General features: G+C 40.2%; 1 protein-coding gene across 4 annotated transcripts in view; it reads left to right on the forward strand.

Annotated features, from left to right (window-relative positions):
• The window catches only part of fam49a (family with sequence similarity 49 member A), a 31,472-nt gene that overhangs the window by 2,475 nt on the left and 7,237 nt on the right, over positions 1–21,760 (forward strand). For 2 of the 4 annotated variants that reach the window (XM_018694763.2, XM_051071989.1), the window contains exons 2-3: positions 14,763–14,818; positions 20,964–21,043. In XM_018694763.2, coding sequence (XP_018550279.1) covers positions 20,974–21,043 — 70 coding nt within the window. In that variant the 5' untranslated portion in view covers positions 14,763–14,818; positions 20,964–20,973. Of the gene's footprint in view, positions 1–14,762; positions 14,819–20,963; positions 21,044–21,387; positions 21,468–21,760 lie in introns of all 4 variants that reach the window. The other 2 variants (XM_051071988.1, XM_018694761.2) reach the window with 2 other exon arrangements.

Below are 21,760 nucleotides of genomic sequence, written 5' to 3' on the forward strand. Positions count from 1 at the left end.
ACATTTTACCTACAACCACAACAGGACCAAAATATGTATGGTCAAACCTAAACCAAAATTACACAATATCCTTTGTAATACACTACCTTTGGTTTGGATGTGTGCTGTTGTGATCAAAGAAATACAGTATTTACCTTAAACATGGTTAGCAAACTGGCATTGATGCTACTTTCTGATGAGTGAAATATGATGACTGTAGCCATTCCAGTCATCTCACAAAGAGGCTTCCAGCTACTGAAACGTGCTGCTTTAAACTCTCTCTAGGCCGGATGGAGGTAATGTGATATTTGCAGTTTAGCTGTTCTCAAACTCCAAATGAAACTGCTTGCAGCAGCAGTTTTTGTTTGCTAGAGTCCAGCTATGAATCACAAGTTGCTCTGTGACATTAAATGAGAAATCCCAAAGGATTTCCTTCCAGCACTGCGCACTGCACCAGCGCCAGGTCTAATATCTGACTGAGAATTTAGCTGAACAAGCAGCGTGAAGCCTTCTTGTATCATTATTTCACCGCTGGTGCCAGCTGAGGTTAGCCTGCAGAACTGAAAGACTGTTACATGTACAGTGGATCACACATTTGCTTATCCGTATCAGATTTTGGCTGAATGTATAGTTCCTCCTCCTGTGTTCCTGTGGTCAATGTCATGAATAATGAGAACATCAGTGTTTCATCAATTCTGAAAGAAAGTAAAAACTGCACAGTTGATTACAGTATGCAATAATATATGTTTACAGGTATGATCTAGACAAAGTCATTGTCTCCATTGCCTTTAAACATCTTGATTTTCCTTATTAGTCAATTCATGGCTGTGCATACTCGTGTTACACTTCATTCATTATTATTAGTCATTATTTCATTAAGATGGAACAAAGTGGCTAAGAAGTCCCTCAGTTCCACAGCTCCTGTAGTACTCGGCTCTCCTCCTGTTATCAACAACTAATCATCCAGTGGACCACCAGCCACCGCTGACTCAGCCAATGCTACCATCTGGGCTGGAACAGAAAACACAACAGACTTCTCACTGGCTCTGGAGCCTCAGATGCTCAGCTAACAGATTGTGTGCGTGTGCGTGCAGTGGAAAAAGTGAAAGAGGACCTGAGAGAGCAATTCAGTTTAGACAGTAACGTGAAGATACCGGGAGAGAGTTAGAAAAGTAGAAATTATATTTTTAGTTGTTCAAAAGACTATTTTTGTAGCAACAATATCAAGGTATTTCATGTTACTCAGAAGGTCTGTCAATATTGACACAATTTTAAAAAAATTGTGCCAAATCATTTAACACCCTGCATGCCCAGACAGGTGTTTTCAGTCATTTTGACCAGACGTCTGTTGAGGTTTAAGTTGTTTGGATCTGTGTAGCAGTGGCACATGCACTTTATCTTTTTACTGTTTGTTTGTGTGTGTAAAAGCAGCATCCCTACTCTGTTGCTTGTTCCTCTTCTTTCACCATGTTTTTATAAACAGTCAATAGTTAGAGCATGACATGTCAGTCTTTCTCTGGTGGAATAGAGAAAGCTTCAGTTGTCAGTTGACTAATCGGTTAACCAACTAATTGTTTCAGCCCTACAAATCTGTCCCTCTCCAATTCTCCCTGGAATAAAAGGGGATGACATTTTGGTGTGACTGCAACTTGAGGAAGAAATCTTAACCAGTCAGAAGCAAAAACACCTGTGTTGTTGGAGCAGGGGTGCGAAGGGGCTAGGAATGCGCCAATCCCACATTTTTTCAATCCAATTGCAAGTACAAGTACTTACATTTGAGTTGCTGATACGAGTACTGATATGATACTTATTAATGCCATTATACTTCGTACATTTACTTTCATCAGAAAATGTTTCATTCTCTGGCTGTAAGAAATTGCTGTGACTGACCCTAACCCTATTGCTTGTGTTGAAAGTACTCGCTTTTGTCCCTCCTCTTGACAACTTCGCAGCGCATAATTTGCAGTCCACTTTACTTTTGAAATACCTCCACACCGCTGACGTTGCTCCTCCTTGCTCTCGATTAGCACCTGACCGCCAAACTGAACGTCACGCTGCCGTAAAGTGGTATCGGGTGCTGTGATATCAGGGACACTTTTATGAATACGAGTACGAGTACAGGAACAGGGTATTGGACAGATACCCAACGCTGGTATCAGTATCAGTGCATCCCTAGTAGGGGCCTTAAGACTGGTTATCAGACCATTTTTCACAGAAGACACTTTAACAGATTCCATTCAGCTGCTCCAGTTTCAGGGTCCTGGCATTCACTGTCAACTATCATGACTTACTGGGAGATTTGAGTAGAACAGAGTCATTGTTAATGTTATTTGTGACACCTGTGCTTTTTCTACTATGACACATGGAAATGCCTGCTGTGAAAAAGGATCCATGAATCAAGGATATCATTTTAGCTGTAATTGTGTACCCACGTGACACAAGGAGCCTTTTCTGTCTTGCAGTTTGGCAAGGCAGGATTAATAAATCTCAGCTGTTAGAACGGCTTATATCTTAGCTTCACATGTTCTAACACTTCAGCCACCAGTGTTCAATATTCACCAGGAAAAATGATTTTATGGGATGGGAAACATCAAAATTCTTCAATATTTTTATTCATATTTGGCCCTCCTCGATCCCCTCCTGTTTTTATTACTCTCAGGAAATGACTTATTGGTGTGTAGTCGACCGTGGCTGTGTCGCAGTAAAACACCATGCGAATTAAACTGTCGCCTCCAAGTTCCTGTTTTACCCCCTAAACCACCTGTCTGCCTGCCTTTTTATCTGTCTGACTGCCTGTGAGAATAAGTGTGTGTCGAACTGCGCTGCCTTATGACCCTGCACACTTCCCGCTCACGTTTCACTTTTTATACACACATCCTGTCAGCAGGACAACAGCTAAGTCTGTTTGCTGTGCACTTTCAGTATGCTCTCGCTGGATAGTATTGTGCTGAGGCTGTGCTTGTAATTGTCAGTTCAGTTATGTTTATGTGCCCTCAGTTGCTCCAATATTACTGTAGAGTTTTCTTTGGTTTGTCGTAATGTTGTTTTCTTAGGACTCTCCACAGGAATCGTTTAAGTTTTATTTTATGATAGGAAACTGTTTTGTTTTTTTTTTTGTTTTTTTTGGAGGGGGGGGGGGGGTGTTAACTCAGGAGGTTTCAAATCCACATAGTCTACGTGTGCAATAATGCACAGCAGTGTTTCAGGATGTTCTTTAATTCACAGGTCATTGACCTGCTCTGATTATTGTTGTGAGGAGAAATGTTTGTCTTCTTGTTTTCCTCCTTTTCATACAACTTTTTTTTTTTTTGCTGTATTTAACCTTGTAAGGTTTCATACTACCTCATGTCAGATAAGTAAGTTGTTTTTGAAACCTGAGTGCTGGTACGACGGGGTCATTTAAAATGCACTCCATCTGTCCTATCGATTTTGTGCAAACTACTTTCAACAACGGGCTTCTTTGCTTTGGCAGTTTATTTATGCACAAATGCCCAAAGCATCATACTTTCTAGGCCACTGGAAAATTGGAAAGCCTTGGAAAATGTGTTACAGAACAAAGCTATGTTGAAAGCACTGAAAGTACAAGATACTAAAAAGGTTCCTCAAATTTGATTATTCTCATCTTTTCATTCTTTGTCACCTGTCTTAATTCATCACAGAGAGCACCACTTGCAGAATGCACAAAACATTATAATATCTAACCTTCACAGAGAGTAGTGAGCTAGCTGTTTTTTACCGCTCCACCTGTTTTTTGTTTTTTTTTTTGTATTTCCTCAGCAGGCCTCTGCCTGACTGGCTTTTTGCAACTCAGCAGCACACTCACTGATCTCAGCAGGTGCAGGAATCCAGAGATTTACAGCTGTTTATTGTGCATGACAAGCTAACGGTCTGTGAGAGCAGAAATATTGGGATGCTTAAGAGGACAGGCCGTCACCCTTTGGTAAGGAGGGTGTATCAGTATAAAAAAACAGTGGAGAGGGACCAAAACAACAGCAGCTCAGTCAGGGCAGTTGTCCAAACTGATTTAATGTGTGAGTGCAACAGACTAATGGCTTAAACTCTGATCCTGATTACTGTATGCTGGGACTGTGATGATTAGTGCTGATTATTAGTCTTCATAATTTGATTATGTAATTTTTTGGAGATTTTGTTTCTCTTTCATACATGACACAGTTCTACTGAAACCACAGTATATCATTATGCATGATTAAATAATTCCACAGGCCATGTGTGTAAAAGTTTAAATGGTCAGTAGTTCCTGACTAGTCACGTCTCAATTTGGCAACAGTTATACATGTTCTGCTTTGTTCTTTGCAAAGTCTCTTTTAGTTGTAACTAAATGTATGTGTAGAGCTAGAGTTTCATTTGTCAGGCATGAATGTAAGATACACAAAGCAAAGGTAACAAAGTGAAAGCATTCTAAGGAGGGGAAGAAAAACATTTGGCCTAGATACATTGCATGACTAACTGAGCAAGTGCACTTGATCTTGGCCTTAGTTGACAGACTTGTCTGACAGAGACCAAAAGGCCTGCATGGTCTGCAAAGGTCAAGTATCGTCTGTGAGGCCATTCTGAAGTGATTAGCACTGATCCTTCACAGTAGAGCCAGCGTCCATGGAAAGCCATAAATAGGTTTGTTTTCATAAGGAAACCCCTGTGCCCCACTCCCTGTGTTTTGTAGAGCCTGTTTTTGCAGAAATTAGCAAGAGACTCTCTCTCTCTCTCTCTCTCTCTAAACTGTAAACAGCCTCAGCATTTTGTATCATGTAGCTCAGTGTGTAGAAGGATTAACTGTAGGTGGTTCACTTAAAGGCCAGACAAATATTCCACTATTGGTAAGATAAAGCTAATTAATCATGCCTGTTATAGTAATAATGCAGGTAAATTAGTTAATTGATCACTTCATGTAGCTAGAATAGGCTATCAAAGGAATAATTAGCATTTTGGTCAATTCACTTACAAGCTTCCTTACCAAAGTGTGATAAAGTGAGATCTAAAAATGACAATTTGTGCTTTCATGAGAATTATGTGCTAGACTGTTTTACTGGAATGCATTAACTTGTTTTTGTATGGATAAATAATCAAGAATTAACATGGTAATTGGTGAGCTTTAGAGGTACTGTCCAGTGGATATCACCTTTGGACAGAGCTGTAGCTCTTTCCAGTCTTTATGCTAAGCTAAGGTAGCAAGACATCAAATAAGCTTTTTTCTCAAATTATCAAACTATTGCTTTTAGGTTCAGAAACTGTTTTCGCTGCTTAGCCACATTTAAGATTACAAATTTAAAATCTGTAAAATCAAAATTTCTGCCTTGCACTGTATAGTAAAATAACATAGCTCAGCTCTAGTTCAGTGCTAAATATGTATCCTCATTGTGTTGCATCAAAGCAGACTTAAAGTATCTAGCAACAGGTCAGAGCATTTGTTGATATTGGCGTTCTTTAATCCCCAGCAGTAGCACATCTGTCTGTCTGGACTATATTGTTTCAAATAATCTTGCTGCCACGGTCTCAGTAACTTCAGTAAGCGTAGCTTGCCAGACCTCCACCCAGCAGAGAAGGAGCCTGTGGTGGTGGTTCGATGCTCTCACATACACACTCGCTAACACTAGTCTCACACAAGTCGCTCACACACAGACATGGTTCCCTTTGTATCTGCAGTGCTGCTGACATGCAGGGCTTGGCAGAACAGAAGTGGCATTGAACAGAGATGTAGGAGGAATTTCTACGCCTGGAGTCCCACTCTGTGCAGCAATGGCCGCTAGTAGCAAGACAGCCACTCTGCCTCCTCCTCCTCTCCAAATACCAAACGCCCTCATTTACTTTCCTACTTGCTTTTTGCCTTGATTTCTTTTCCTCCTTCTATTGTTCTTTTCATGCACTCTTATGTGCCTTGGCAGTCTCTTGCTCTCGCTATCCCACTTTCTCTTTCTGAGCATTGACAGAAGCCTCTGTAAGTTGTTTACTACGTCCACTGACCCCCCTTTCTCCTCAGCTCCCTGAGCAGAAAAAATGACCACTGTTAGTTTCTGTGTCTGTTGCCATTATCAGTGTCCCTCTCCCTCTCTCTCTCTCCACCAGAGGCCAGATGTGGAGGAGGGATAGTGGTGAGTTTGTAATGAGCAAGTGTAAAATTAGGCAGCAGGCCCAGCTGGCTGAACTAGAGGGCACACGGAGCCAGCAGCTGTACAGAGCTGAGTACTGCCGCAGAGGAGGAGACTCACTACTGAGCTTTAGTGTCACTAACACGAGTGTGTGCGAAATGCGATGCATGGTTTCTGAGCGAGAGCGCAACAGAGAGCATGAGCAGTGCTTAAAAATGAACTGTGCTTGATGAACGAGTCTTAACTGCCAAAGAGTTCTTCATTGTGTACAGAGCGTTTAGAGAACGGTTAGCAGACCAAAACAGTTGAATCCTGCACTGGTATGTGAAGTAGACAGTAAGAGGCAGGGGATAAAGGGCATCAGTGATACAGCAGAGGGAAGCAAAGCTGCTATTGTGGTGGTGCTGGGTAGGTTTCCCCTTCTCCACCCAGCCTCTGCCCTGCCTTTGAGGCCCCCCACCCCCACCCCCCAGCCTGTGTCCATATTAGGGCAAAACTCAGCCAACCTCCCCTCGAGCTGAGCTCTACCTCCCCACTCCCCCCAAACATGCCCTGCTGTCACATTTGCTCCAGCGAAAGGAGCCTGAGGGAGACACAGCTCCCCTAACCCAATTTGAAGGCCTGTTCTCCCGGCCAGTCAAAGCAGAAGATGGATTTTTAAAAATGGATGCAGAAAGCCAAGGCCAATGGTGTTTTTGTTTAAGTGGCAGGCTGGTGTGTCTTAATGTTTTTATTTTTATTTTTTAGGGCCCACAGATAATGGGCTTAACTTGAGCAGAGATTGACCATATGCCACTTGGTGACGACTTTTCTCCAGTGCCTCTAATAGTTGCATATGTGTATCCATAGTTTGAGTGTTCTCAAGATGATAGAACCTTTAATCCTGCTGTGTTATTGCCAAGCTCTTCCTATTCTGTTGTTAAGTTACCAACTATGCAATTAGTCTGCTTAGTATTTAATAGTTTGCATTACTGTTGCCACAGGGCAAAGGTCTCACCTTTGTGTATGAATGGTTTCTTCTCTGTCTCTCTGAACTTACTTTGGGGCAGGAAACAGTTGTTCAGATGTTCAGTACCAACTGTACCGAATGGTACATGTGGAATATTTGGATGTGAATGTTCTTTTAAGAAAAACAGAAGTCCATACAAAAGGTATGTTGTTATGGCACTGTAAGGGCTGCTCAGTTTGGATAACACTGGTAGTGAGAGACACGCCAGTTAAACAATTCATTTGTGCTTGCCAGTCATTTTCCTAGTGATTCCCAAACAGAAGTTATTTTGGGTCATTGGTGTTGATTTTGGTTTCCTTTGGTTTATACAAGGTTCCTCCCAGAGGAAATGGATTGACTTAACAGGCACAAGAACTACTGGGTTAGTACAGAGTAACTTAGAGGTATAACAGTTACACATTTTAACTCACTATCCAATCACACGTCAGCACACAAAGGTTTGGATGTGCACACACTGGTGAAAGAGCTATTAACGGATACACTGGGTTTTGACATGTGCAGACTACATTTAGAATATTTCTAATTATTTTTATTTTTTATTATTATTTTAGAGTTGGACATTCAGTCAAGCAATGATGTGAAAACAGATATGAAGATCAATGCTGTAACACCATGTATTACGTACCACAGTTTTGTGATCACAGAGGGTCATGTTTGTTTTCAGTCAAGATAAAATTCCTTCCCATTTATTTTGAAAACAGTCAACAGTAAATGGAAGCTAATGGGCCGTGCAAAAATGCTTCAAATATAAAAACAGAAGGCACTCAATTATAAACAAAGTAGGACTAAATGCTCTGTCAGTGCGTCATTGCAAGCATGTTGTGCACCTGTAACAGGAAGACAGCACCCCAGTTGTGTTCATTATTGCTTTGACGTGATCTGAATCTGCACTACTAAATATACAAGCTTAGAATACAGGCACTGCAAGCCTTTTTTTTTCATCAGCTGTTTCTCAACATGAAGAACACAGTAGGCTCTTACCAGGGTACGATGCTACTTGGGATGAGGTCTTTTTTTGTTTCATCATGTTCTATCCTCAGTGTTTTATCAGCATTTGTCCTTTTGAAAAGGCTTTTGTTTGACAGTTGTGTGCTGAAGATGCTGAAATAGTTACCTGAGTGTGAAGAACCAAACTGGAACCAGATACCAGAAACCGCAGATCAGGTTTAGCAGGCTTGGAGTTTTCCCTATAGAGGAAAAAACCCCAACATCATTTCCTGTTACATTTGTGATTGTCTGTGCTCCTGCATCATGTTGTTTCTTACCCTGGGTTATGACTGCACAGTAAGTGGAAAAAATGTGGTTATATTGCAAGATATTGTCTTTGGATTTATTATTTGCGAGAACAGAACACCTGAACTAGCTCAACTACAGCAGACATTGTGGAAATATTAAGTGAAGAAGAGCTGTACTGTTTACAGGAATACAGTGATAATGAAGTCAAAATGAGGTTGTGCAATTACACACATAAGGCTGTACAGCTTTACCTCCAATAAGAAAAAAAGGAACTTCACACAGCTCCCGCACATTTCAGCACCTGCTCAGCCAGTTGGGGTTTTTGATCTACAGCGAGTGAGTAAACTGAGGCATTTCCTGTTCAACTTGAGTATCAGTTGATGAATGAAAGCCATTACTCACTGGAGTGTGAATTTAACATTTTCCTGTTTTTCAGTTGCTCTTTTGAGGGTTAGGTGCATTGGTATCAGGGCAGTATTGAAGGTGAGATTGCTGCAGTTACAAAGACAACCAACACATTTGATGTTATAAAGTGAATACAGAGTGAATGTAGACACTTATTATACAACGCTGTCAAGTCAGTGAAACTTTATGGTTGGTGATGTCCTCGTTTCTCCTTCACCCCACCTAAAACCCCCAAACACAGAGCTCACTGGGCTGTTATGAATCCAACATCCATTCATCGGCTGTTGCCATGCAGAATGGAAGAAAGATGCTTCCGTAGTTGCCACACACACTCAAACTCAAACTCATTTACTCATGGGGAGCTTGCAATCTTCCAGCCCATTGAACCTCCATTGAGGGTTAACCCTTGTTTGAACCCTTAGAGGGTGTCTGTAGAAGGCATACCGTCCTGAGCCAGATGTGACGCCCACCCCACCCCCCAACACACACACACACACACACACACATACACACACACACACACACACACACACACACCGCCTCACTCCATCCTCCCGTCACAGCAGAGGACAGGGTTTTGCCATCAGTGGCGTGCGTTCTTATGAGCATACGTACACACTGTGTATCTCCTTGTTGGGAAAACGTGAGCCAGAGGTGGTCTCACCTGTGACTTGTGCTTACTCTCACACAAATTCACACACCAACTCCCCTTGCGTGACTTGGAGCCATGTTGGAAATGTGCATTTTCCTGTGGTGGAGATGATGCTCATTCATGTAAATAATTGATTTACAGGTTCAGTCCTGAATGTCTGCGAACATCAATAGCTGTCACGCTATCCATGGTTTGTGCCAAGGCCTCCTGTCACCAGTTTTATGGAGGATGTAATGAAGCAGCAACAGCTGATTTGACTGTGAATGGTCATGAAGTGTGGTCATTTTACACAAACCACACATTTTCACAAAGTTACAACTGATGTTGAAACGGCACATCCACTGTACATGTCTCCCATTTTGCCTTTTATGCTTATTTTGAATGATTCAAACAACTTGAGTGATTTAAATGCCCCTTTGTGAACTCTATCAGAAACACAATAGTGTACTGGATCGAAAGTGGATCATGGCCTGTTCCTCCCCTCAGGACAAGAAATGTTTTTGACTGAGCACAAAGGAGAGACCACAGTTCAACAGTATGCATCTCTCCTCGCTGCAAAAGTCAAGAGCCATTGTTGTTTTGTATGGTTGCCTTTAGAAGGAAGCATTGTATTTCCAGTTTGATGTGACGGCCTTGACTCTGCATTTTCTTGGAGCCACTTTTCTGAGTAGAATTGTTGGGACAAAGTCGCTTCTGCTGTCGGCCTTGACAAATGCTCTTTGACTTTGTCTCTTTGTATGTGTATCTTTGTGCTCATTGCTCTCCCATCAATGCAAGTGAAAATACACAGGATATTACTTCACTAAGGTTGTTCTTTTCCACTGACTGATGACTGTAGTGAAAATATGCAGGGTGGACATGATAAGTGTTTTCATTCAGTGTTAGTAGTGGCCTAGTTGTAATCACAGTTTGCCAATGTAGTTTCCTGTGCCAGTAGCTTCCGCCTGTTACATTGCATTGGGTTTATGACTCATTCAGCAGCAGTTCTGGTGGTTACTGCAAATCACAGCTATAAAGGCAGCTACACAGGTAAGTCATTTCAGTTTGAATGGCAACCAGCAGCTGACTGGTAGTCAGCATATTTATGAATACATTTTCCAGGTAATGTCAGCAACTTATAGGGACATTAGAAGAACACTCAAAACAGAAAGAAAGGATAGATATGTAGTGTTTACATACTGTAGTTTTTGCTTTTTGGTACCAAAACCACACTTCAAACTGTTGGACTCATTTGCTTTAGATTATAATGTGTGCTTACTGCTTTATTGAGTACTCAGTGATTTGAGGCTACTATTGACCGATGTAAACACACTATGAAAACATAGCTGATATGAGAGCTAGATAAGAGGGACTCATGAATGTTCACTGTTATGGTCCATTAAACTCAGTGAACTGTGGGATATGAAGTCTTTTGTCATCTTGTGTAAACTGTGGCTATAGACCAGTGGAGTAGGACATTCACTGAGCCCTGTCAAAGTCAAGTACTGTGCATCTTTCCATGTCACACACCTCAAAGATTTCTATACCTTTCTGTGTCATTAACAGCAATTGTTCCCTGTTTACATGTAGATCAGATTTAAAACACTGCCTGTACAACATGAAGTGAAAACCTCTTTCGTCAGTTTTGCTCTACTAAAGTCAGTTTCATTCTGCTTTCTTTATTCACACTTCATTCCCTTCAGCAACACTGAGGTACTGACAAAATAGTGAAAATAGTTTTAGATTTTGTTTAGATGTACAGCTTCTTCTCTCATGGATATACTTTTTCTTTATTTCTTTCTTTAGGATTATTTCTGTTTTCCTCTCATCTTCGTCATCCACCTGCCGTCTGTCACTCTCTTACCTACCTACCTTCCCTTTTTCTAAACAGTAAACCGCGAAAAAAGTGTATATGTGTGTGGCCCCTCCAGGTTCCTCTCTGTCATATTCATGCGCTTCCCCTGTTTTAATGGATGCCTCTCTTCTGTCACCATGGAAACCAGTAGCTTTGAAACAAGGCCTGGCAGGCAAGGTGCGGCTATGCACCAAAGTTACTGTTAACATTTTCATGATTGTGGAGTTTTATATCTTTGCTGTGGTGGGTGTGTAAGTGGTTATAAAAGACATCACCTGTCTTTACTCATTGATACATGGATCTAATTTAAATATCTCCAGACAGGTAAGACTTGTCCAGAGAAAGTGAATTCTTCATCAGGAACTGCCCGCACTGTCCCTAAGTGTGTGGCACCAGAGGACTAGGAAATAAGTCCAATTTTATTTTTGCCATTTTTGTCACTTGGGAGATATAAGATAATTAGGACAAAATGAAAACATAGAGCTAAGAACATAGAACAAAACTGAACTAATCTGAAGCAGTGACAACATATTTGCATGTCTAATTCACCATTTTTCTGAAACATTCATTCCTACAATATCACATTAAATGCACCATGCATCATGATTAAATGCACAGTGTGTAATTTCTGCCTCTAGGAGTCTGCCATCGCCATCACTGTAGTCAGATCCTACTGGATTTGGTGATGAAAACAGGTAAAAACACGGAATAAAGCAGTTTCACATTGAAAATCGTCCTGGAGCAGCTGCGAGCCAAGATGAAATATATGCTTAAATACAACAGAGACCAAAAGAATGCATGATAAATATTTGGCTTAAAACTGGATAAAAAGTCAATTTTGGCAACCCCAACACTGACACATTCGCATTGACAGGCAACCAAATGAAACAGACCATTACCTTGATTAAAATGACAGATTTCTGTAGGTTTGAAAATTGCTAGAAACGTTTGGAATAATATAAGTACACAGCACAACAAAATATATGAAATAGGTCTAGTTGTATGTACAAATTGAAATGTGGAAAGGTTCCATTTTATAGCTTTAAGGTATGGTCCAGACTAGCCTATTTAAACTACTTGATTAAGACGAGGGAAAGAGATTTCATTATAAACTGACATTTTTGCCTGCCATTCGTTTCAGAATAGATATCTGAAATGAACTCACCCAGTGTTCATATGCACCACTGCTCTCAACATGACATTTTAGGGTTAAATCAACCTTGCGACAATCATATTGTTTAATAACTCACAATGGGACATAATGGGCCTGTATTATTATGCATGTTATTCCTGTGGGGTCCCTGGAAAATTCCATTCCTACTCTCACTTGATGTTTCCTGAAAAACATGTTTATTTTTTAGGAGTCTATCTGCATCTCCCGCCTCTCTGTCTGGCTCCACCACCTACTGGGATGATTGACAGATTTACTGACTGACTCATCTGCTGACTGCCTGGTTAAATGTGTGGCTTGCTGACTGCATAGGCGACTCACTACACTAACATACTGGCAAATTTTATAGGCTGGATTGATTAACTCACTGTCTGGCTAATGGCTGTTTTTAAATCTGGAATGATGTCTGCTGGCTGATTTTGTAGAATGGACTTCCTGGCTAATTGAATTAATCATATTCAGTGTTACTGTGTAAATGAGTGGCCTGCCTGGTGACATCTGTCGATCTGGCTGGAAAACCAGAGAAAATCCAGCTCTGTGCGACACGAAAGAGTAAGCAGAGAAGCGAAAGGGAAAAAGAAAGCAAGGAATGGAGAGAAATAGTGTACGTGGTTAAAGCTGTTGAAGTACAGAGAAATAGAGAAGTTGGATGTGTAATGAGTGAAGTGGGTGTGATGATGAAGTGTCTGCTCTCATCAGCACTCAGTCTGTGCTGTCCACATGGTGTTTTGGCAAGTGTGTGTTTGTAAGAGGTCCAGAAGGGACACATAAAGTGTGTCTCTGGACCTAGCGTGATGTTGAGGTGAAGTCTGCTCATGTGTCAGACCACAGGGAGCTGCCACACACTACTATGCCCTTATAAGGAGATTGTGTAGTGTCCCTGTGGGGCCTCCATCCGTCCATCCATCCATCCACAGCATCCCACCTCTTTTTCCCTCGCTCTGTTGCCATGCAGGTTCCACAGAGGAGGGATGGGGGTCAACACAGATGGATGAGGTCGATTTACAGTGACAGATGGGGAAAAAAGACAAACTCTATGTGTGTGTTTAGTTTTAAATCTCTGACATAGTCTGACAGTTTGGATAGTTGATTATCTAAAAGACAAGCATATAATGTTAAGAGCTAATTGTGGGATCTAAAGCAAGCTGTGTGTTTGTGTGTGCTTACCTGCGTGCACTTGCTACCTAATATCACTTAGTTTGTTACTTTGATGTCATATGTAGGTAAGTTTATTCTGTTAATTTGTATGTATGCTATGGACTGTTTAGGCAGATAATTTGAATACATTAGCTTATTGCAGGTATACTGGTATCTTGAATTAAAGTACCAATATTGTATTACCATTATAGGTCATTCAGGACAGCATGATGCTGACATTACAAGTTGATTTTTCAGCTCTGAAATGTCCTGCTTTTGTATTTCTTTTGGTCACAATGCTTTGAAAAACAAATCTAAGGCCTCTCCATAATCTTAAACTATAAAGTGGTAGCTGAAGTAGTAAGCCATTGTGTTATTGTGCACTGCAGCAAGGATAATGTATGTCTAGACTACAGCACCAAGCTGTAGTGCATAATGATGCTGATCGTCTCCTCTGTTGTTCACTATGAGAACATCTTTCATATTTTAACACTGTAACTTTACCTCGTCACATCATGTCCAATGTCTCAGTTTCCGTGTTCTAGACCAACAGATTTTGCCCTTGTGGACAGTACTGTATAGGTATTGTCAGCTGAAAACCAACAGATGTCCCAAACTGTTGAAGATTTGCTCCAGAAACAGGCTCAGACGACAATAAAGACATATGACATTCCCGGTGTAAACTGTAGTTTGCAGATGGAGAGTTTGATTTCAAATTAAGAAAGTGTTCATTACAAAATGACGAAATCAAAACAAAGTGGTTATAATTTTTAAACTGCTGAAGTTATGAATCTTGAATAATGAGCTCCAGATAATCCTGTTGGTTTTTTCTTCTTCATCTGGGCAATAAATGTCACATTGAATGTGTACCTTAATTTTTGACAGAATATGACTGTGCCATCTATTCATTTATTTTTCTCTCTCACCCCGGAGGGACTTGCATTACAGTGCATCCCAATGACCATTAGCAGCCGCAGCTTGTCACAGGACATTTAATACTCCGGTGAACATGCAGTAGACAGAATTTTATTTTGGACATAACAGGCAAGGGTGTAGATTTCACTGATGAATAATTCAGTGGTGTGTGTTGTGATGGGAGGAGGGTTGTATTTGTTTGCTGAATGCTTGTCTGTCAGGAGAAAAGGTGGTTCCTCCGACAGATGTGTGGTGTGCACGTGGAGCAGAGACAAGTTGACTTTAACACCAATTCTTCTTTTTTTCCTCTCCTGTTTCAGAGACAAAGAGAAAGCGGATGATATAGACAGCAACCCGAGGTCCTCCACCAGAGACGGTACATGACTCACGCACACTCACACATGCTTAAACAGTTCTTCAAACCAGTATAGTCATGTTTGAATAAGACCACACTCTAAGCTGCCACTGAAGCACATCAGCCCAACAACAATGCTGTGCTTTAGATGATTACAGCAGGGATTAGCCTGTACTTATTGTATGAAGCCCAAAACTTTCTCTCTTGGAGGCTGCCTGAAGTGTTTGGCCTCAGGTTTTATAAAAAGAAATGCTGAACCTTCAGTAGGTATTTGTTAGATATAGGCAGGGGAACATCTTATGTCAGGTACCACACTGTTAGGGTTTGATACAAGTTTGTACTTATAAATGCCAATTGAAAAGACTGCTAGATTGTCCATATCATAGGTGGAAACAGCATTAATCTGCTTTCTCTAAATGTCTCCTTGTCTAGAGAGTAAAATGACATTATGCAAGCAATTTCCATATCAAATAGAAACTACAGATTATGCTCAAAGGCCTTTGCTACCAACTCATTAAGTTTAAACATGAATCTGTGAATCTACAAGCTTCTCTTGATGACAAAAATCTGACTCTGGGAACAAAGCATTTTTATATCAGAGAAAAGGGCTGTGAACTACAAATACCATGACATTCTGGCAAATGAAACGATGGTCATGTTTAGAGCTGCGATTCTGTTTAACAGAAAAGAGAAACAAGATGTGAACTTAAGTTTCATCAAGTTTAAGTTTTCAGTGGGTAAGATTCAATTAAAGATGCCCTGTGGAGTTTTCCTCCAAACAAACAAATGTTCTGTTTACATTCAGTGTTTCTCACCAAAACACAATGTGTGTATCCTTGAGGTCGAACAAACATGTTGAGTTAATTTCTTTCCCCATTAAACATTGGCAAAGGTCATTAAAAAAAAAAAACTTTCAGTTGTGATTTGTTTACATCCATGTTTGCCAGATTATTCCTTTACTGCCTTTGTTGGCACAGCACTATGTGTCTTGTACATGTGCTTCTTTTTTTGCAAATGGGGGCACATTCATAAAAATAAATACAGCTGGAAGTCAAAAACTCAGCAGGGTACTTTAAATCTAAGACTTGAATGAGGACTGATCTTACTGGCTAAAAGAAATCCTGGTTTCTGGTGTATGTATTTTCTTCCTCTCTCCATTCAAAAAACAAATATTAAACCTTGCTATAATACAATGTGCCAGTTGACATTCGCAAGTCTACAAATCAGGTTTGTCTCTTTGCTCAGAGAATGATCTCCCTCAACAGAGGTTGTTTCAGACTCAGACAGCAGGGAAAGGCAATTTAAAATGTGGTGCTTTAAATGCATAGAGTTTGCTTTAATTATAAAGCACAAATAGCCTTGAGACTGCTGCATGGTTTCACAGGCACATTTTTTAAGCAAAAGGAATGTTTAAATTAAGGTTAAAGGAGGACTTTCTGTCACTGTGCCAGTGTAATGCAGAGTCATTGATCAAGACTGACAAGTTGACTGACAGGGTAATATGGAGTTCCCCTGTCTGTCACACAGATCTGTGATGTTGGTCATTTGGACATGTAGAGGGTTTATTTTTGGTTTTAAAAAGAGATTTTGTGATTCCAGTGAGTTTTGTTTTCTCTTTAATAAAGAGAAGTCTCACTATAACTTATTTTCTTCCCTTTCTTCTTTTCCTTAATTGGCACTTCTTGTAAATGGCATAAGGGGAAATACCTTTTGTCTCTAATACGTACTTCTTTAATGGTTTGTAGTTTCACCATCAGCACATTCTTCACAGAAAATATTCCTTTATATGGTATGCTATACACTCTATTCCCCTTTAATTTAACCCATGTCAGCTGATGTTAAATACTATGGGAAAGAGGAAAGTCAAAGTTTCCACACTTTCAGTCCAGGCTATATAGATAAGTGGTTGTGAAAGAGGAACCGAGCAGACAAGAAAATTCCCTGCAAAATTTTTCCTTCCCCCGTCTGGTATTAAGATTTAAGAGTAAAGACAGGAAAGTCTCATATATCAGAGAGCAGTTTGAATCTGTGAAGCTCAGTAGATGCAAAAGTTTAATTTCCATTGGGGTGACACAGATAATGCATGAACATGCTTTTAGCCTGCATTTGTCTTGTCATAGGTCCAGTCCCTTGCAGATGCTCTAACTCTGCAACTGCACATTATTGCTAAACCACTGAATTACATTACATAAGTACCAAATGAAGTTAAGTTTCAGGTCTCTCTGCACGCTCTCATGCATAGTCACTCCTGCACTCTCAAGTCTGTAGTGTTCTCTCACTCTTTTTTTGTCCACTCAGTATTAGAAAGTTGTTAATAGCTTTAAATTGAATTGCCATCCCATCTCCTGACCTGTGCTCAGCTCAGGTCAAGACGAGGAGGTTTTGAAGCCGGTCAGGTGACGTGCTTCAAGCCGTTCAGATAGAGCATCACAGTTGGTTTCACCCTGCATGTTACACAGGGTATTACTAACTGATTTGTGAGCTGGGATTAGGAAGAAGGAACAAAACATGCTAATGAGACAAGGTTTAACCTTATCTGACACTGTTAAAGTCATAGTGGTCTCATTTCAAAGAGCCATTACCAAGTCTTGTCCTTCATTATTAACTATAGACCTTTTTAACAGTAGACTTTTTGATGTGTCATTGTAGGAAACAGGCTGGTGTAGTAATAACACTAATTACAGCTGCATTCCAATCACATGCATCAGCTCTGAGACAATTAATGGAATCTAGCCTTTGATGACATTATTAGTTACATCTCTGCTTGTCCTGCTTTGACAAGTGATAGTGTCTATTATGAGAAAAGCATTGACTTTACAGATTAGCATGTAAAATCCATCTTCTTTTGCTCCAGCTAGTCAGAACTCTCATAATGGTAAGAAACCGTATATGGTACATTGAATGAGGGGAACAGGATGTGAGTTATTATACATCCACAGTTTTTACACTGTGTTTATATCGTGTTTTATATCTTTTACCCAATTATCATAAAAGGCTGAGGGGGATTAAGTTCTCTCAGACAAAAACTGCTCTCATTATATCTCTGTAGTTCTCTTACTATACATTCCTGTGAGTATATGTTAGATTTTCAGCTTGTTTACAGTGGGTCCCTGCTGGTTGTTTGTCTGATTTACACCTTTGCTGCTTGAGAGACAAGAAATAGTAGAGAAAGCTGCTGTGTGTGGTTTGTTTACTTCAGGGGAGAAACAGAGCACAAACTTAACTGCGAGTTAACTGTCACAGGATATTTATTGGAGAATTTGTGCACACATTGGCTTGTTTTACTCGCTTAATATTCTGGTCAGATTATGTGAAAATTAGGTTTTAGGACTGTTGAGTCCTTGTTTCTCTCTCTCTCTCTCTCTCTCTCTGTTTTTTTTTCCTTGTTTTCTTACATCTTACAATACAAAAGCTGGGGACTTCAGTTTTGTATTGCCTCCTCTTTCTATCTGGCGACAGATGCTGCAGATGTTTTGGTCTGCTCAAAATGTTTTTCTGAATCAGTGCCTCCTTTGTGAGCAGTAGCTGTAACATACCAGAATGTAACGTAGCTTCATTTTGAATGGCATCAACATAATAATAGGACAAATCCTCAATGTTGACAAACCAGCTGGTTGCACCAGCTATTTTAATATGCATACATTTGCACAGGAACACATACATTACATACACACACACACCTATGACTCAAAGCTATAAATCTGTTCTCTGCAGGATGTAGAGTGATTCTGGTTGTAGTGTAGGAAATGACAGTTTAGTGATATCCAACAGTGTTAATGAGATTTAAGTCAGGTATCCATTAAAAGGTTGAAAGTTGAGATTTTCTCTGTGACAAACTTTCTAGAATTTATGATAAATCCCTGAAGAGGCATATTAAACCAAGAAATGTATTCCTTTTTGCTGGACCTTCACTGAAGTCCTTGGTTTAGTCGTCTGTGATAGAACTGGCTGCCAGTTTTAATGGTTAACTGGTACCTGAGGGCAGCATATCCACAGTTTGGCTGCAGATAAAGGCAAGTGAGAGTGTTGAGGAACTTCTTGTAGCCGCAGGTTAGGATTTGCCCAGAAACAATACATCTGCTGTAGCACATGCACCAACATGACACTGTCAGTGAAATGTAAAAACAAACCAACACTGCCCCCTTCTGGTACACCTCACTTTTTCATTTAATCAAGATTGAATTAAAGCTGCATGAAATTGATAAACAGACACATTATAAGGTTTATAATTTCTCCACAGAGTCAAAGCTGTTACTGTAGGATCAGTATGCAGACTGTTCTTATCTGGACTGGCCCGTATGTATGAATTTATGAGAAATACAAGATGAGGAATGAATACCATGATAGAAAATGCTTGCTGGAGGCTGTGCAGAGATATGCAGTGTGATTATCATGTGCACACTGCAGCACAGTGTCTCTTTTGTTGTCACTTCACACTACGACTTAAGTCTCTGTGCGAGAAGAAAAGACAGTGTGCTCTTATAGTTTCTCTCTACAATGTGAATCTGAAACTACAGATTCATCTGCGTGTCCTCAATACGTTGACCCTAAAATACAGATGTTTTTTAAAGACTGACCATTTTTAGAGTGCAGCTGGATTCAAATAACAACTTTTGTTTCCCACCCAACATGAATGTAACATTTGGTTAAATCTTTTGAACTCAGCAAGGTTAAACTATTCCCACTTGCACCCCTGTGATATATTGTGACGTTCTCCCTTTTACCGTAATCATGGCTTTATATCTATTGTAAGTTTAAGGCCTGCTGTGATTACAGAGTTTGTGACCACCCTCTGAGGCTGGGGAGGTAGACTTTTCCCAGGAAATTGCTACCTACCTTCTGCGTCTTGCTTCCAATAAAACCTTTACAGAGTGTAACTGCCATTTAGGACTAGATCCCTGTGTTTGGTCACGTTTAGAAAGGCCTGAATCCAAAAGAGCAGAGGAGCTGGTTCAGAACCTCAGGATTTTTGTTCAGAGAGGGTGGGAGGACATTTTGCTTTTTCAGCCTCTTCACTGACCAGGAAGCACACACACATACACACACGCAGCTGCACAATGTGGATTCCACTTGTACACAGTGTAACAAATTTCATTTTGTTTCACATTCTGCTACACACTAAGCATTAAGAATTAGAAATACTTTCCCCTTCAGTTTTTTTTTTTTTTTAAAGATGGTGTTAGTGATTGAGGAACATCACACAATTAGGCGAGTAATCAATTAGTCAGTAATCAAAACGTCATCTTAATGTAATTTTTCAACAAAAATACTAAACTTTCAACTGAAATATTTTGGTTTTGGCTTGTGAACACATGCTGGTTTTCTTAGCCCTCTGTTATAGCAAACTGAATATCTTTGGGCTTTGAACTGTTGGTCAGACTTGTAAAACTACTCTGACTTGCTTCTAGATTTTTTTTTTTGCCTTTTCTGCAAGGTTAATGCACTTAATGAGTCACCTAACCATGTTGTAGTTTTCAGACAGGGTTAAATTCAGTCTAAACTAAAATTCTGTTGCACCAAAAATGAACACAAAGTGCACTTGAAAGCAGCAGTTGAACCCTTTGGCTTGTGTCTTTGTTACATATGTCTGACTCTGCACATAGTGACAGAAATACATACTTATTAATGTTGTCAGAAAAACACACATCTCATTAATATTGTAGAATTCAAATAGAAACAACCTCTGTTGGGCACAAATCAATATCTGGTTGATGAAAATATTTTCAACAAAGGTATTTTTGAACCTGGGCAAGAGCAGTGTACTCGGCCACTGCGAATAGCTGCTGCAATTAAATCCAATGGACAATTCTTCATGTCAAAGTATAGATTTCTTGACTGGTTAGTTTGTCTTTGTAGTACTTTTCACTCTGAATACTCTGAATACTTTTTCCATCACTCTAAGACACAATATTACAAACCGGATACACCATTCTTGCTTAATACTGCACTGATTCCAAAGATGTTTGTCTCTATCAATTATTCTACCCAAAAACACTGGGAAAGTAAGGCTTGGGTTCAAAAATACCAGCATTATCCTTTAAGTTATTATTGTCTGTGTTATGCCAAGTACAAAGTTGGTTACACACTTTATGTATTTTGTGTAAAATATACATGTATTCATGTCTTTTTGTGTCTTGTGTTTTTACCGTTGTATTTTGACCATCAGGTTTGCTGGAATGGGTAACCTGCTAAAAGTCCTAACAAGGGAAATAGAGAACTATCCACACTTTTTCCTGGACTTTGAAAGTAAGTCTGGCCGAGGAGCGGAAGAAAGGGAGAAAAGATGGATGGAGAGAGAGAGATGTGGGGAGGGGGTAGGTGGTGGGGTGGGATAGGGGTGACCGGCTCAGCTGTTTCCTTTCTGTCAGCAGGTCTCTGCTCCCGATGACGAAGCCATGAAGAAGTCTGCTTATGCTCCTGTCTTTTCTCCTTTGCTTTTTCCTCTTTTCTTTCTCTTCCACTCAGCTGTGACCTCCAGCTGTTTCAGCTCTGATCTCCCATCTCTGTTCAAATAACTTTTTTGATGACTTTTTAACATCACACATACTTTTTCTTCCTTTCTCTTTTCTTTCTTTTTTTCTCTCTTGCAGAAACCAAATGGGGAATCTGTTAAAAGTGCTCACTTGCACAGAGCTTGAACAGGGGCCAAACTTTTTCCTTGACTTTGAAAGTGAGAACAGCTTATGCCTGTCCTTCTGCTAGGCCAACCCCCCCCCATATCCCTTAAATTCATTTTTCCTTTAAACTCTCTTTGGCTGCGCTGACTGGTCAGGGGTCAGTCTATTCAACTATTGAATTGTCAACCTTCCTCCTTTGAATTTCTAATGCTGCCTGTGAAGGCTGTTATTATAATTCATGATTGATTTCAGTATGGTTTTAAAATCTATTCTCTGCATGCCAAGTTAAAGAAGAATGGAGCTGACCCTTGACCTTTGCTGTCTGTTTTTACTAACTCGTCTGCAT

Source organism: Lates calcarifer, linkage group LG7_1 (genome assembly GCF_001640805.2).
Source record: "Lates calcarifer isolate ASB-BC8 linkage group LG7_1, TLL_Latcal_v3, whole genome shotgun sequence".
NCBI classification, from domain to species: domain Eukaryota; kingdom Metazoa; phylum Chordata; class Actinopteri; family Centropomidae; genus Lates; species Lates calcarifer.